This window comes from Ambystoma mexicanum, chromosome 4q, assembly GCF_040938575.1.
Source record: "Ambystoma mexicanum isolate Mex_15411 chromosome 4q, UKY_AmexF1_1, whole genome shotgun sequence".
NCBI classification, from domain to species: domain Eukaryota; kingdom Metazoa; phylum Chordata; class Amphibia; order Caudata; family Ambystomatidae; genus Ambystoma; species Ambystoma mexicanum.
This window is the reverse complement of record NC_090928.1, coordinates 253298021-253314391: the sequence shown is the minus strand read 5'-3', so window position 1 is coordinate 253314391 and position 16371 is coordinate 253298021. Positions and strand designations below refer to the sequence as shown.

Here is a 16371-nt window from a genome sequence, read left to right as displayed (position 1 = left end):
TGGTAGCTGTAAGTAAAGCACACAAACTGGTGTCCCTCTCCCTGGTTATTCGGTTTCCTGCAGCACTCTGAGGAAAATAAAAACCAGCTTCGAGATTGGTATCCAGGTGGCTTACTGTCGAGTTGATTGGTCCCACCAACTCAAAGGGAGAAGTCGTCCTTATAGGGGCTTCTCTGTCGAGATGAACTTGGTGATTCAGACCTGCAGCAGGGCTTCACCGGGCAAACCAACGGTCCAGGAGTTGCAGCAGGCGTCCTGTTCAAGCTTGTCTTCGGTTCTTTCGTTCCAGTGGTCGACTCTGCCTTCCAAGCCAAGATACTCGCCTTTTATTCAGTTCTCTCCCCTTCATTCCAGCCTAGCTGTCACTCACCCAGCAGGATGGCTGTCCTTGCCAGACAGTCAGCCAGCCAATCACCACAGTGTGCATTTGGGTCTCCTAGGAGACCAAGCACAGGGCGTTTCGGGCAACTCCCTCAATTCCTGCCCACCCCAGACACTTGGGCACCAGGGCCGGTCTTCAGTCCTGAAGCCCGCCAAAGGCAAAGGAAAAAAGGGACCAAACCTGGTTTTGCGCGCAGAGACAAACTCTAGAAGGACCTTTCCACAAAGAAATGGCGAAAAAAGAAGACCGGGACCTGTTTTTACAGAGGGGACTCAGACTGCATCTTGAAAAACATGGCTCCCGCGGTTTAACGTCACCGGAGCTACGAATAGTTCGCGGTCGGGAAAAATGATGGTAGTTTGTTGTAAAACCACTGCCACCAGCCATTCTGAGAGGAAAGGGTAGCATTTGACTGCTACATGAGTATCTAGACACAGGGGATACTAAGTAACCCCCTCCAGCACTCTATTGTAAGATCAGGTGTGCTGGGTCTAGGAATTTAAAAGACTAGTAAAGTCAATTTCACTTTACTCACTCTGGAAAACAGTAGTTTGTCCCAGAGAAGGCATTTAAACCTTGGGAAAGCCTGAAAGGCATCCCTGTGCCACAGCACTGAGGGTGATGTGTGACAATTATTTATTTATTTTTATTTATTTGTAAGGCGCCGAAAGCCCACAGGCATCAGGGCGCCACATAGAGACGTTAACTTAGACATAACAGTTGACTATGTAATAGACAGAACACAAGACACTTGGGATGCCAAGACACAGAGAAGGACAAATACTACTCAGGGATGTCTAGTTCATTTGAATAGGAAGGTTTTTAATTGCTTTCGGAATCTGAGAAGGTTTGATTCGGATCTCAAGCTCAATGGCAGTTTATTCCATTGCTGAGGTGATTGATTGGGGAAAGCTTTACCTAACCCATTTGTTTCCCTACGAAGGTTTGTTGTAACAAGTCCTTGCGTCTCAGATCTAAGGGTACGGGTTGGGGTGAGAGCCCACGATCTTGGACTTCAGGTACGCCAGGGCTTTATCGTATAGGCACTTGTACGTGATTGTCATAGATTTAAAGATTACATGGTCTTCGACCCTAAGCCAGTGCAATTCCTTTCGTGCCTCACTGATATGGTCACTTTTTGCTTTCCACTTAATTATCCGAACAGTGTGGTTCTGAATATGCTGGAGTTTTGTCAGGCATTGTTTATTAGCCCCCAGTAGTAGGGCATTACCATAGTCCAATCTAGATAAAATGGTCGCTCTGGCAATGGTAGCACAGTTATGTTCACTCAGAAAAGGTCTGATGGCTTTAGAAGTCTTAAGTAGTATGAGCAATTTTTATTGACGTAGGAGGTTTGAGCATCTGAGCACAGGGAGGCATCTAGTGTCATGGCCAGGGTTTTTACGCTAGTCATTACTTGGATGTGAGACTCTGATCATGAAGGCATCATAGCTGGATGATAGTTTAGCCCTGGCTTGTTTGGACCCGAAAACCATCAGCTCCGTTTTTTTTTCGTTCAAACACATCCAGCTATGATCCATCCATTGTTCGATGATGTTGTATACATGAAAAGATTATGCCTATGGAGTTGTTTAAACTCTATAACCAAAGAAAACACAGAGGTAAAACACACATCAAAATACATGAGAGAGTGGGGAAAAGGCTCGCACTCTCTCCAGGTAAAAAAATCAAGTCCTCAAAATCCAGCAAAGTTGCTGGGGGTCTCTAAGGTGAGGGGAATTAGCAAATTTTTGAGAATTCCTCATAACAATCACTTTGATCAATGTGAAGGGGATGTGAATCCCACTTTTCTTCTTGAGAACAGTAGTTCACCCAAGAAATAATAAGAGAATTAAAGAGGAAGCCACTACATTTAAAATGCTGCGTGCTGCCATAGTACGTTAGTCAGTCCACAGTTATTGGAAACTAACTCCAATCATACACTATGGAAAGACACAAAAAGGTCACCAATAAAAAGGATAAAAGACTAGGGGCCAGGGGAAAAGATTCCCACTCACCTAGGGACAAGGAAATACTTACCAAGTCCAAGCAAAAGGTTCTGGGGTTAACATAGGTCAGGACGATTATAAAGATGAAAATCTTACCTAACACCAACTAAGCCCCAAAGAGCAAACATTTCTGCGAATAAGATAAATCCCCCAGGAAAGCATCTTCTCCTAAGTGCAACTAAATCATAGTCCAAATCCTCCCCCAACATCTTTTTCAATACGGCTGCAATGTCACATCAAAAATACCATACTTTTTGACAACCCCAAAACAAATGCTCCAAATGGCTGCACCCCCAGCACGCATCCAAGTCAATCATTCCACGCTTGAACATCCGATCTGGGATCCAATATACACTGTTCAATAGCTTGATCTGCCTTACCCTTTCGCCCAAGCTAAAGGACATTTTAGGAATGTTGCCACAAATTGAAATCCATCTCACCGCTGTCATCTCAGAATTAAGGCCATTAGACCATGCTTCCTGCAGCTTGGCATTCCCCAACTGTGTGCTTCACAAAAACATGTAAACCAAAGAGGCCATATTCTCTTGTACAACGACCTTCTTTACAAGAGCAGTGCATCGCCCTGGGTCAATGGGCTCGAAGCAGACAGAGATCTATAAACCCAAGAAGTACATTCCCGCAGACCTGAGACATCTATGAGGTTCTTGAAAGAAATCACCCTCCCATTCTCAAACATGTCCCCAACCCATTAGATGCCCTCCATATACCAATTGGGTCCAAAATATAGGTTTATTAAGCCTGATGGGCGGGTTATACCACAAAGAAGCACCCTTCTCTGAATAAGCTGCTGTTAAATAGTTTCAAAATTTCAAGCCAAGAGTCCCTCAAGAATTCTGTTGGTGCAACTGTATCACACCCTCTGCCATTCCTAGTCGTTAGCAATGCAGTCGATTCCAACGGACCACACAAACAAGTCTCAGCCAGTGTCCAAGCATCTGAAGAGTTCTCCAGAAAGGGCAGCACATGTTGTGCTGCAAAGAACGCAAGATAGCATGGCGAAGAATTAGGGACACCCATGCCACCCCTTTCACAAGGGAGCTGTAACTTCCACAACTTCATCCTTGGTGGTTTATGATCCCACAGAAAACCTTGAATCAACCTATCTATATTCCTCACAGAGGTCTTTGAGGAAGGAAGGGGAACCATGCTGAGAATATAATTAATACGTTGGGCAGACGTCATTTTCAACGCATTCCCTTTTCCGTAGAGCAAGAGCTTCAATGCCTCCCATCTCAGCAAATCTACCGCCAATCTATCCACAGCAGAATCCACATTTTCTTTTATCAGCACCCTCACCTCTGATGTCAACCAAGTACCCAGATACAACATCCTGCACAGGCACCATTGAAATCCATGGGACATCAAATCAGATTTCAGGCACATCGTAGAAAGGCATCACCTCAGATTTGAACCAATTTATTTTGTAACCAGAAAAGGTTCCAAACCTCTCAATTTGTTGCATAAGGGCTGGCACAGAGGTCGAAAGATCCTGTAAAACCAGCAGCAGGTTGTAAGCATACACCCCCACAATTTCTGTAATGTCCTGTGGAACTGAACACTCGCCATCCTTTCATCTTCCCTGATAGCAATTGTGAGTGGCTCCAAAGCTAGAACAACAAGGGAGACAGTGGGCGTCCTTGGCGGGTACCCCTGCCCAACTCCAAAATCTTTGAACAAATTCCATTAGTCATCACTGCCGCTGTTGGAGCAGAATATAACAACCTGACCCACCCCAGGACCCTTGGCCCAAAATTCATCCTTTCAAGAGATGGAAACATGAATTCCCAGTTCACCCAATGAAATGCTTGATGACTATAGCTAAAGTGTAACAGAGTTGATAGCTCCCGAGGAATGTTCTCCATTTAGAGGTTGTTCAAACAGAAATATGTTGAGTATAAGACGGGGCTGAATTTACAGCTCGAGTCTGACCCTGCCCATTACCCGTTTCGATCTGGGTCAGAAAACAGGTGTGGGAAAAGTATTATTTTTTGAGTCACGAGAGCACTCATTCTTTTTAGTTTACACTGATTTTTGATATGTGATGTTTACGTGGTTTTTAAGTAGATGAATTGTGATCTTGATGTTTTGCAATGATGTAATAATATTTATATAATTTCATTTCTAGGAGTAGAGTTTTGTCATTTGATGCTCCTCCACCTCTACTAGAAACTTTGTTTAAGTTGGGTTCCCAACTACTACTGCAAATATTGAATAATACTAGTCCTCCCTCACTTTATTTGGTAATTAACTCTCCGGACATAGGGTGTACTTAGAGGTACCTAATAAATCTTTTAGGGTGCCCGTCCGGAAATTCTAATTGCTGAAGTAAGGAAAACCTGTTAAAGCTTCATTACATAGGCTTTACTCTTATAAGGCAGCTCTTCTCACAAAAAAAGGTGTCGCAAAGTCTCCCCACAGCACTACATGGAAGATGTCTTGTGCTGCACAGGAAAAAACACGTCATAAAAAGGGAATGGCTTTCCCTGCACCGATACTTAGTGCACCCAAAATGACACAAAAAAGGGACCCAAAAGGGTCCCTGGCAGCACTCCATAGACGTGGTGGGGGGCATCCAAAGGAAAATACAGATGCCAAAGCAAAAGGGAGAGGTCTTCCAGCACTGGTAACCTAAAAAGGTAAACCAGTGCGGCCGGAAACAAGATAAATGTAGCAGGGTAGTGAGGTTCAAAGTTAATTCAAAAAAGTTAATAAAACACCAAGAAAGTTTGTTAGGGGGGCTCAAAGGAAGTGCAGGGAAGATTTGCAAAAAGAAATATCTCCCTAACAGTTTGATATCTCATTCAACCCCTCAAGTGGTGAAGACAAATATTGTTGTCCTAATTTTCACAGGAAAACATTGGAGCCCCGTCCAATCCCACACAAATCCACTCCATTATTAATAACTGTGACGGTGAGGGCGCTGCATTTATGAAAGGCCTGTAAAAATGTGACAATTAAAAATAATGTGCATGCTGCAAATCAAAAGTCAGTATTTTTGGAAAACACTTTAGGATATAAATGTGCGGAGGCACACTAGCTTGAAGCAAATGGTTAGTCCACCTACATGAATATCTTGTAATATTTAGCACATACCATTACATACATCTGTGTTTTTAATTTAAGTTCATTCACTTTCAAAGAGGTTCAATTCTATTATTCAGTCTTAGTGTATCCCTCCAATTAATGTAGATCATGTAGTCTACCTTGAGGGTGCTTTGAAGGTTCCGGAATCTAGTGCACCTTGGAAATCTATTCATTAAGTCTTCCTAACTTTTCTTACTCTACTTCTGATTTTTGTAATCATTTTTTTAAGCCTCTTCGAAAGATAACCTTACGTACTGCTTCGTCTTATCAACACCCTTAGTTACATGCAGAAAAAACATGATCAAACCTGGTGAATTGCAGCTCATGCTGATGGCTTCTCTTAAGCTCCACTTTCAATTGCTCCCTCTCTTGAGTCAGGCTTTGGGCCAGGTTGGAGATTTCCTTGGCATAGTTTTGCTCCATTTCCGCCCTTTCCTTTTCAAACCGTTTCTCAATTTCTTGACTTTGAGGCAGTTTCTGGAGCTGGTCTTTCAACCCTTTAATGACATCTTCGAGTTTTGCGTTCAGCTCCTCAAGGTCACTCTTCTGTTCTTCCAGCTCACTGACCTCAATCTTAAAACCTTGCTCTGTGTCCTTCCTCTCCTGCTCATAGTTCCTCTTCATTAGCTCAATTTCTCTCTCGTAATAGTTGACCTGGAAAGTGGCACATTTTATTAGCAAAAGGCTTATAAACGCATTTAACACTTACGGAATCCAGGACAAAATCATCTGGGTCGATCGCATTGTCTACATCTAAAAAAATCATCCAATAATGACATTCTATAATGGCAATTTGCAAGTTGTATTTTATCAGAAATCGTACAATTCAAAGTTAGTTTCACCCAAATATAAGGAACAAGTTACTTACCTGTAACTCTCGTTCTCCAGCATGGGTCTTGGATGGATTCACATGCTCATGAATATTCCCTGTCGTCAGCCTGGGAATCCTTAGTAAAATTAAAGTAGTTTAGCTTTAAGGAAAAACTGCTCGCCGCTTCTTTAACCAATCAGTGTCACTTTGGGTCATTGTTAGGGAGAATGCTCAGAAATGTGCCAATTCCTCTCTACCTTAGAGATCCCCAGCAACTTTGCTGGATTTTGAGGACTTGAATTTTTAACCTGGAGAGAGCAAGACCCTTTTTCCCACTCTCGCATGTATTTTAATGTGATTTTTTAACACTGTTTCTTTTGGTTGTGGAGTCTGACAAACTCCATAGGCATCATCTTTTACACTGTGTCACACAGCACCTTCAGTGCAATGGCACAGGGAAGTCTTTCAGATTTCCCCAAGGTTTAAATACCTTCTCTGGGATAACTACTATTTCCAAGAGCAGTAAAGTGAGACTTCACTTACATTTGTAAGTTTCTAGACCCATCACACACTATTTTACAATAGGGTGCTGGAGGGGTTACTTAGAATCCCCTTTGTCTAGCTTCACATGTAATATTTTTATGTTACCCTTTCCTCAATGAATGGCTGGTGGCAGTGGTTTACTTTTTACTACCGTTGTGTGTTTTTACCACGGGCTTCGTTCGCAGCCACAGTAAAGCACCTATGGGTGCCATTTCTGTCAAAATGGCCCTGGTCTTCTTTTTTTCCCCCCATTTCTTTGTGGAAAGGTCCTTCTTGAGATTTACTCTGTGCGCCAAACCAAGTTTTGTCCCTTTGTTCGCTTTGTCTTTGGCGGAATTCATGAGTGAAGCCCGCCTCTGGCTCCAGGGTGTCTGGCGGGGGCAGGAAGCGAGGGAGGTGCCCAAAACTCCCTGTGCTTTGTCTCCTAGGAGACAGGAATGCACTCTTAGGTGATTGGACAGCTGGCTGTCTCGCAAGGACAGCCACCCTGCTAAGGTGACTGACAGCTAGGCTGGAATAAATGGGAGAACCCTGCATAAAAAGGCGAGGCTTTTTGGCTTGGCAGGCAGAGTCGACCACTGGACGAAGGAATCCGAAGAAGAACTTGGAAGAGATGCCTACTGCAACTCCTGGACTGTTGGTTTGCCCTGCTTCTGTGCTGAAGCTCTGAATCTGTATCGACAGAAACCCTACAAGGACGACTTCTCCCTTTGAGTAGGTGGGACCAATCAACTCCAAAGTAAGTCACCTGGAGCTGGTTGAATTTCCACTGCAGTCACTGCTGGAACCGAGTAGCCATGGAGAGGAACACCAGATCATGTGCGTTGCTTTTAAGCTGGCCCAGAGCTCCAGGAAGATCCTCCGTACTCCCAGGAAGCAGGACTGACCGAGTGTAACGCTCACCTGGTATCCACGGGGACGTCACTCAGCCTGTTCTGACCTCTTACGACCTCGAACCCTTCCCTGGAGGCTATTCGACTGGAGACTGGGCCTGAAACACAGGATTGGTAGAGTTTAACTCCCTATTGTCTCTGTGTGCTTGAACCCCTTCTTTCCCGGGGTCCAAACCTTCCCTTTGATCCACAGCTCACCTTGTTTTCTTGGATAGTGTGCTCTCCGTCCTGCCTTCAGCGCAGAGGCGCGTTGATTGATGCGGGCTCATTGCTGCATAGTTACTTCACTGGCAAGAGTCCGACAGGTAAGTATAATGAGTCTTTTGAACAGTTCTCCAACTTTGTTCCTTTCCTTCCTTAGATGAAGGCTAGCGTCCGGGAATGGCGGCGTGCTGCTGAGATGAGTAGCGCTGAAGGTGAGTGAGAGCGCGATGCACTATGCACCCCTTTCGTATTTGCATTGAACTGAGTTCTTTTTCTGTGTCTTTTAGGTGCCGCAACGTTTTCAGCGTGGATGCCGGTTATGAAGGACAAATGCGGTGGATAAGCGCGGTATGCAGCGCCTCTAGATGTTTCCACGCTAACCTGGAGTGTCTTTTCCCTCTTGCAGATGGAAGAGAAGTTCCTGAGACAGAGTTCCCCCAGAGCGGCTGGGATTCAGGTAAGCGTTTGAAGCTCGTACAGTATTTAAAATTAAGCGAAGATTTGCAGAATGCTTACTAATGCCTTTTTTTCTGTTCTTTTCCCTTTTCCTCAGAAAGCGGCGTGCCGGGATGCGAATGACACCGCCGAAGATGCCCGCAGAACAGAAGGAGCGATGACCGATGGGCAGAAGCGCCGCAAGGTAAGGCTGTTCCTAATGGTGTTCTTGCAGGAGCTGAGCGCAGAAGAAAGATGCAGGCCTACTGGAGACCGATCCGAACCCGGTGAGGGTCACGCTGCAGGTGCAGAAAACGCAAAGCATGTTTCTCAGCCTGGGTGTGGCTTAAATAGTCTCTGGGTATCCCAGGTGCCTCTGGGCTGAACCACACCCAAAAGACTAGACCGTACATGCAGTTCTGGGAACCGAAATATGTGGGGGCATCCATCTTGTCCCCATCACTGCACTACAAGTCCAATCCCCAATGTTATCCTATGGAGTGAGTGAGTCTAGTGCCACAAGCGCCAAGTCTGACTCCAAGTGGGTCTTGGAGGGATGGAGAGGCCCTTGAGGGCCATATAGGTGATGGTGGCCTGGCTCCAGCCTGACATCTTGGAGAGCTGGGGACATGAGGGGCAGGAATCATGACACGGAGCCTGAGCCCCTTCAACAGAGTGCAGGACCCTAGATACAAGGAAAGTCCATCTCGACAGCCAGGAACCACAGTGTTGCTCTTTGCAGTAGACGCAAGGAGCTGAAACACCGAAGTGCCACTTGTTTGAAGATTGCCGGTTGCGGTCGTTGACCGTCCCATTGCAGTGCAGGAGTCCCCAGATGTCCTCCCTCCTGTCCCCACAACTGAGGTACCGGAACAACAGTAGCTGTACAGGAACAGAAGCCAGCTGGAACCATGGACCTTGGCGGACAGCAAGCCGGCCAATCACCTTCGGGTGCATTACTGTAACCAAGGGGAATAAGCACAGGGAGTTTCGGCACCTCCCTCACTTCCTGCCCCTGCCAGACATACTGGAGCCAGGAGGCGGGCTTCACTCATGAATGCGGCCAAATTAAAAATGAACAAAGGGACCAAACCTGATTTGGCGCGCAGAGTAAAGAAATGGCAAAAAATAAGCCTGAGGCTCATTTTAGGCACCCATGGGTGCTTTACTGTAGCTTCCAACGCAGCCCACGGTAAAAACCCAAAATGGTAATAAAAAGTAAACCACTGCCACCAGCCAATAATTGTAGAAAGGGTAACAAACATGTCACATGAGAAACTAGACTAGGGGGATACTAAGTAACCCCTCCAGCACCTTATGGTAAGATAGTGTGTGCTGGGTCTAGAAAGTTACAAATTGTTGGTAAAGTGAAATTCACTTTACTGCTCTTGGAAACAGTGGTTTATCCAAGAGAAGGTATTTAAACCTTTGGGAAATCTAAGGCTTCCCTGTGCCACTGCACTGAAGGTGCTGTGTGTCACAATGCAAAGATGATGCCTATGGACTTTGTTAGACTCCAAAACCAAAAAGAAACTCAGTGTTAAATCACAGAAAAATACATGAGCGAGTGGGATAAAAGGTCTCACTCTCCAGGTTGAAAATTAAAAAGTCCTACAGTCCAGCAAAAGTGCTGGGGGTCTCTAAGGTAGAGAGGAATTAGCACCTTTCTGAGAATTCTCCCTAACACAAAACATGACAGTGGAGTTGAGGTCAGTTCCCAATTGAAGAAAACAGCACTCCCAAAGCAAAGGAGCACCGAAAACGGCCTAAGGTAAGTGCAACCCAATGCCCAAAGTTCCTGAAGAGTGAAGTTGAAAATGTAGTTGGTTGCCTTCTGGATGCAACAATGAAAACCCCTATTCCTACTCCTTGGTCGTGGTAACAAAAGGGGGCACCAAAGGTGGGCTTCTGTGGCACCTACCGAGAGAAGGTGTCAGCAGCAAAGGATTCAGCTCACTCCAGCAGCTCTTTGTGGTTTTGGCACCTTTTTCATAGTGCCAAGAAGAAGCTAATATCGCTGGTTGGATTCTCTTCGATTACTCAGTCCTGAACTCTTGTAAGAACTTTTGGTAAAGAATTCCTGCCTCTGGAGGACCACATGGATGCCTGCAAAGTTTCAGCAAGTACGATGTTCGCAAGACGATGCAAGACGATACAATCGCAAATGGTCCAGGTACCCCAGTTATTGGTGTCCTGCAGCCCAGGAAAGTCGCAGGACATCAGGGGATGGCCCAAATTGAAAATGGCCTTCAGTCTAGTTGGTCACACCAGCCCAATGGAGCAAGTCGTCCTTGCCAGAGCTTCCCTGTCCAGATGAAAATGGGGTCAGTACTGATGCAGGGCTTCACCGGTACTTCCCCGGTTGTCAAAGGTGCTGCTGGCGTCTCTGCTTGTCGTCTTCGGATTCCTTGTTGCAGTGGTCCACTCTGCGCCTGTAGTCGAAAAATCCCTGCCTTATATTCTGGAACTCATTCATTCACTCCTATGGAGTGGTCAATCACCTGGGGGTTCGCTGTCCTGCAGGACAGCCAGCCGCCCAGTTAGAACTGGTTTCATCCAGGCACACCTACAGACAAACGACAGTGAAGTTTCGGAACCCTCCCTCACTTCCTGCTTTGCCAGACACACTTGAGACTGGGCAGGCTTCAGGGGTGAAGCCCGCCAAAGGCAAAACTCACAAAGGACCCAATCCTGCATGAAATGATAGCGGGAATGCCCAGAAGGAACTGAAATGAAAAATGGCAAAAAAGAAGAGGGCACATTTTAAGAAAATGGTCACCAATGGGTGCTGTACTGCAGCTGAGAGATCAGCCTGCTAGTAACCTGCATAACAAGGTAGTAAAAGTAACCACTGCCACCAGCCATTTAGGTTTGTTAGTGTAAGAAAAAGTTACCCGAGTAGAGGGAAACAGAGCTACAATATAACCCCCAGCACACCAAATAAGGTGGGGTGAGCTGGACCCACAAAGGAAAGGGTAAGTAAGATACCAGTTATCACAAGAGAATGTATTAAAACAAAGAAAAGTCCAAGGGACTCCTGAGTGACACTGCACAGAGGGTGCTGGGTGTCACAAAGTCAAAAACAGATGCCTGTATTAACATTTGGAGATAAGCATACTCCACAAAAGCAGTACAAATAAAACCCTGTCAGTGAAAAAGAATGAGTGATGGTAAAAAGTTCCACTCACTCAGGAGATTAAAATAAAAAAAAGTCTGGAGCTCAGCTTGGGGTCTCTGAGGTTAAAGGATATTAGCACAGAAACTGAACATTCTCCCTAACAAGGTGTGTGGCCAAAGGCTGTCCATCACTGGACAGCCCCTGTAAGTTTCAATGGTGCACATCGTTACCATTGGTGGACCTAGGGGCGACTCCAGTCCAAATTCTTGCTAAAAGGACTCCTGCAGCCATTCGACAGATCACCATTAGAGCCAAGACTCCTATGAAGAAGTGCAGCCCGCTGAAGACCCAAGGCCAACAGTTGAAGTGGACCAGCATTTCCTCCAGCCAAGACCGATGAGAACAACCTGTCCCAAACCCAGCTTGAGGATCCGTGCCTGCTGAGCCTTTGGTAAGTGTCCCCCGACCACCAGGTGGACTGACCAGCTCACTACTGGGTTACCTTTCTTCGGCTGTCGCGGTTCTGAGTTGATCCTTTTAACTTCGTGGATCTTCAACTTCTAGAACAAGACTGCTCCTTCATTTTCTTCCTTCCTGACAGAACAGAAACCATGCAGGGCCTGCTCATTTGCTTGCAATACAAGGGTTGCTCATTGTTGCCTGACCACGGGGACTCCTGCTGCAAACATTCTTCATAATCTCCTGAGGTTACCTTTTCCATGGAGGTCTTTAGCCTCTCATGCCAAGGATGTCCAGCTGCCTAGTCTTCAGAACAGGAACACAGGAGCCTGGAACTGCGGACTAGCCAGACCCAATCCTGAAGCTGATAGGGACCTCTGGACCCGCAGTCCCTAGACCCCCCTCGACCAAAAACAGCACAGTCCTAAGTGGGCCCAGTGGATTTAGAAACCCCTGAAGTAGTTGCTGCTGAAGAAATCGAAGTAAGGGAGATTAATTTGAATGGATGGGTATTTCTAGCAACCTAAGGGGTGTAATTGGCAGCAAAGACCAAACCCCATGACTCCCTTCTCTGAGTAAGATCGGCGGTGGTCTGGTCAAGGAGACCCTCCCACCCCAACCCCACTTTGGGCTTCCCCTACAGTGGTGGGATTGGGAGAAAAACTTCTGAAACATTTGCACTCTGTAAGCGAATCATTGCAAACCCTCCTGCAAAGCATATATCGTAGAACCTGTGATTTTTGGGCACTATGGTCCAATTCATAACACGTTTATACTTATTAAGAACTAGGGACCTTATCTTAGCTTTATCTGTGGGTGTTCGACCTAATTTACTGACCTGTCTATACTGGTTGCTCTTTTTTCTCACTAACTTAACCACAGACAGTTATTTAGAGAGTTGCCCTTCACTAATGATTGCATAACTGTTTCTAAATGTAAAGTGTTGGTGTTCTGTATGCAGACCCATAATAGTGAATGTATATATGTATAGGATAGCAGTTTTGTGGTAATACTTACCTGAACGTTTAATTGCTTTGAGTTTTCTTTTATTTTTATTATTGGCATTTTGCATATTTAAACAAGTAAACAATAACCCTCTCACCCTCCCCCGTCCCACTCCTTTTCCCCCAACACCTCCTATCCCAGAGCTGCTCCACCTTAACACACAAGATATATAAAGAGGTTTTCCGTTTTATCGAATTTTTGAAAGCCGTTAAGCAATGTCCAAAATTCGAATGCTCTGCAGGCACATTGTTGGTTATCCCCTTGGATATTATAGGTAACCCATTCCATAGCCAAAATATGCCAAATTTTACAGAACCATTCATGGTGGTTCGGAATGGCCTCCTGCTTCCAGTTCCGGGCTATCACCAGCAAGGCCGCCAAAGTCAAAACCATGCATGCCTTGAAACGTGCACTTCCTTTTGGTGCCATGTCTTTTGTCCAAATGCCCAGAAGACATTCCTCAATCCCCATGGGTGTGTCTGTCCCTACCACACCTGCGTTGTCGAGCATACTTGACCCCAAAAAGCTTTCAAGGCCGAACAAGACCACCAAATATGCCAGCAGAGTATGCCAACTCCCCTCCCCTTACATTTCCGCCAACAATCCTGGGATGTCTCTGGATACATAGATCTAAGACTCTCTTGAGTATAATGCCATTGAGTGACGGTTTTATACCACAACTCCATAAATTGGATGGATCGAGTAAGCTTCGGGATGTTACCCCATAAGACCTCCCACCACTCCTCTAATTGAGTGTTTTTTAAAAGGCCTATTAAATAATAGCATATTTGTGTACATCTGTGGTAAAAAAATATTATTGGGCTGCTGTACATGCGTCTCTCATTGCAGACGTAGAGCACTCCCCCCTCCGCTTTGCTTTTTAACCTATACATAGTTCCCTTTGGAACCATGGCTTATTTTTCTTTAGCTATGCCGATAGCACAGAATTTTGTATAACGGGTTGGGAATAATAAAACGCTTCCTCCACCTTTAAGAATTGTCCAGTAGAAGTCAAAAAGTAGATGAGTGGATCCAAGATGGCCGCCAAGACAGTGGCAGCGTAGTGTGAGCGCTCCTTCCGCTGGCCGGAATACAAAAGATATAACACACCCCCAATCTAAGAGAATATACTGGCCACATCAAGATCGGGGGAAAATACATAAGTGGCGGATGTCAGCATTGTAGCAGCAGCAAGCACCCGTGATTTACAGGAGGCGTTCTATGGGTGTGGCACTCCCAGGTGTGGTCCGTGGAGAAGATGGGGCCCAACAAGGGTCAGGAGCGTGAATGGCAGTGCAACACCTTTAGTGTTGAGGCAGAACGTCCAGGGAAGGTTGCTGGGCGGCAACTCTAATGTTAAACTCCTGGACAAGGAGGGGGAGCTGATGTGCATTAATAGCGTTGTGATGGTTTGAATGGAGATGATCAGGTTGTGAGGTTGACCTGAGGACTTGTGTTGTGAATCAAGGGAAACACGTGAGCCCCAGAACAAAGAGAGCAGCAAAGGCGCAATGGCAGATGTGTGAGTGCCTTAGTCCTGCATGGATGGAAGTGCTGCCAAGGCAATGGAAATCGAATTGTACAAACAAGCTATTTTGGCATTTTGTAGAACAGAGTTACTGCGGATCTGAGAGGGTTTCACAGTTGCTTGCTCTGAAGTCCCGCCAAGGCAATTGAAGTTGAACTGCATAAACAGGCGAACTGGCTTATTATAGGAAGTGGTCAATCAGGAGCAATCAGCAACCCCTAAGTATGAGCATTAACAAACTATACTAGTGACCTGAGATTAGGTCGCTGGTGCAAAAGGCGGGGGTTGCCTGAAAATGTTCTTTTTACCTTAGTTCAGCTACCTAAGAAACAATCCGCATATATTTATCTAGATGGGAGGTAAGAGAGTAATCCAAGTCCTGACTCTGAACATAGGGGCTTAAATTCACCAGTCAAAAGACGCAAAGTCGGCTCATTTTTGAGCCGAGAGAAGCCAGATATAGTGACATTTCAGGAGACACATGTGGCAAGGAAAGATGCAAACAAATTGAAATTACTTGGTTATCCACATATCATTCAATCTAACAAGGGTAAGAAGGGAGGGGTCTTGATAGTGCTGAAGGTTGGGTTGGTAATAACATATTGGCTAAAGAAGTGGACAAGGAGGGAAGATATTTATCATAATACAATTCAAAAGAACGCTAATTATCCTGACGTGAGATTTCAATGCGGCGTATGATCCCCAGGTTGATAGGAGCATGGTTGGACAGATATCGCAACAACCCCCTACTCAAAAGTAAAAAATGACCATGGACAACTTGTCACTGGTAGATGTACAGAAAGATACTCCGCAGGAAGACAAAGGGTATACATTCTATTCATCTGTCCATAGGACATTTACGAGGATAGATAAGGTGTGGGTCTCTGCTTCATTGCTAGGAAGAATACAACAGATGGATACGGGCACAATAGTCCTATCTGAGCATGCGCCATTAAGTTAACAATTTTCCAGGAACACGAAGGGTCAGGGCTATGGCGGTGGAAAATTCCAGAACATATATTAAAAGATCAGATACTGGGTGAAGAAATTTGGGGCAAAATAAAGGAATATTTTGAACTAAATGGGACCCAAGGTACACCGGAAAGATGGGTATGGGATGCTTTCAAAGCGACCATGAGGGGAGAACTAATTGCAAAAAAAAAAAGCCCAGAGGGAGAAGATATTAGCAGCAGTCCAACTGGGACTGGAAGCACAATTAAAAACAGTTATGAACGAGATGGAAACAAATAAGGAGGCACAAACGCGGAAAAAACACAGGTACCTCAGGGGACAATTAGACCTAATACAGACAAAACGTGCTTAGAAGGCCCTGTTGTATTTGAGGCAGAGCTATTATATCAAGGTCAATAAGGCCAACCACCTCCTGACACATCAAGTCCAAATGAAAGAGGAAGCTTGGATTATCCGTATGACTGATACTGGGTGGGGTAAAATTAGCTCCTCTTCTAGAGAGACAAAAATAAGCATTAACAGTACTATTCTGAGCTATATTCCTCAGACCTCCCAGACCCTCAAAAACAAACTAATTTTTTGCAACAATGCCAGTTAAACAGATTGAAGGCAGGCGACAGGGAAGACCTAGAGCGAGAGATTAGATTAGAAGAAGTACGAGAGGCGATAAAGTCTCTACCGCTAAACAAAGCACCGGGACCGGATGGTTTCCCAGCAACTAAAACCTATATGAAAGACTTCACCCCAGTATTGACTTCATTGTTCAATTCCTTTAGCGGGGGGGAGGGTTGTATTACACTGTCAATCGAAGAGGCGAAGGTGCTGTTTTCCCCAAAGCCAGGGAAGGACAAGACTCAACGTCGGTCCTTCAGGCCTATAGCTCTCATCAATATAGATGCCATGCTGT

General features: G+C 45.3%; 1 protein-coding gene across 6 annotated transcripts in view; it reads right to left on the bottom strand.

Moving 5' to 3' along the window:
* The window catches only part of NINL (ninein like), a 1017292-nt gene that overhangs the window by 368813 nt on the left and 632108 nt on the right, over nt 1-16371 (bottom strand). For all 6 annotated transcript variants that reach the window (XM_069607820.1, XM_069607817.1, XM_069607819.1 and 3 more), the window contains one exon: nt 5804-6150. In XM_069607820.1, the coding sequence (XP_069463921.1) occupies nt 5804-6150 (347 nt within the window). The remainder of the gene's footprint in view (nt 1-5803; nt 6151-16371) is intronic.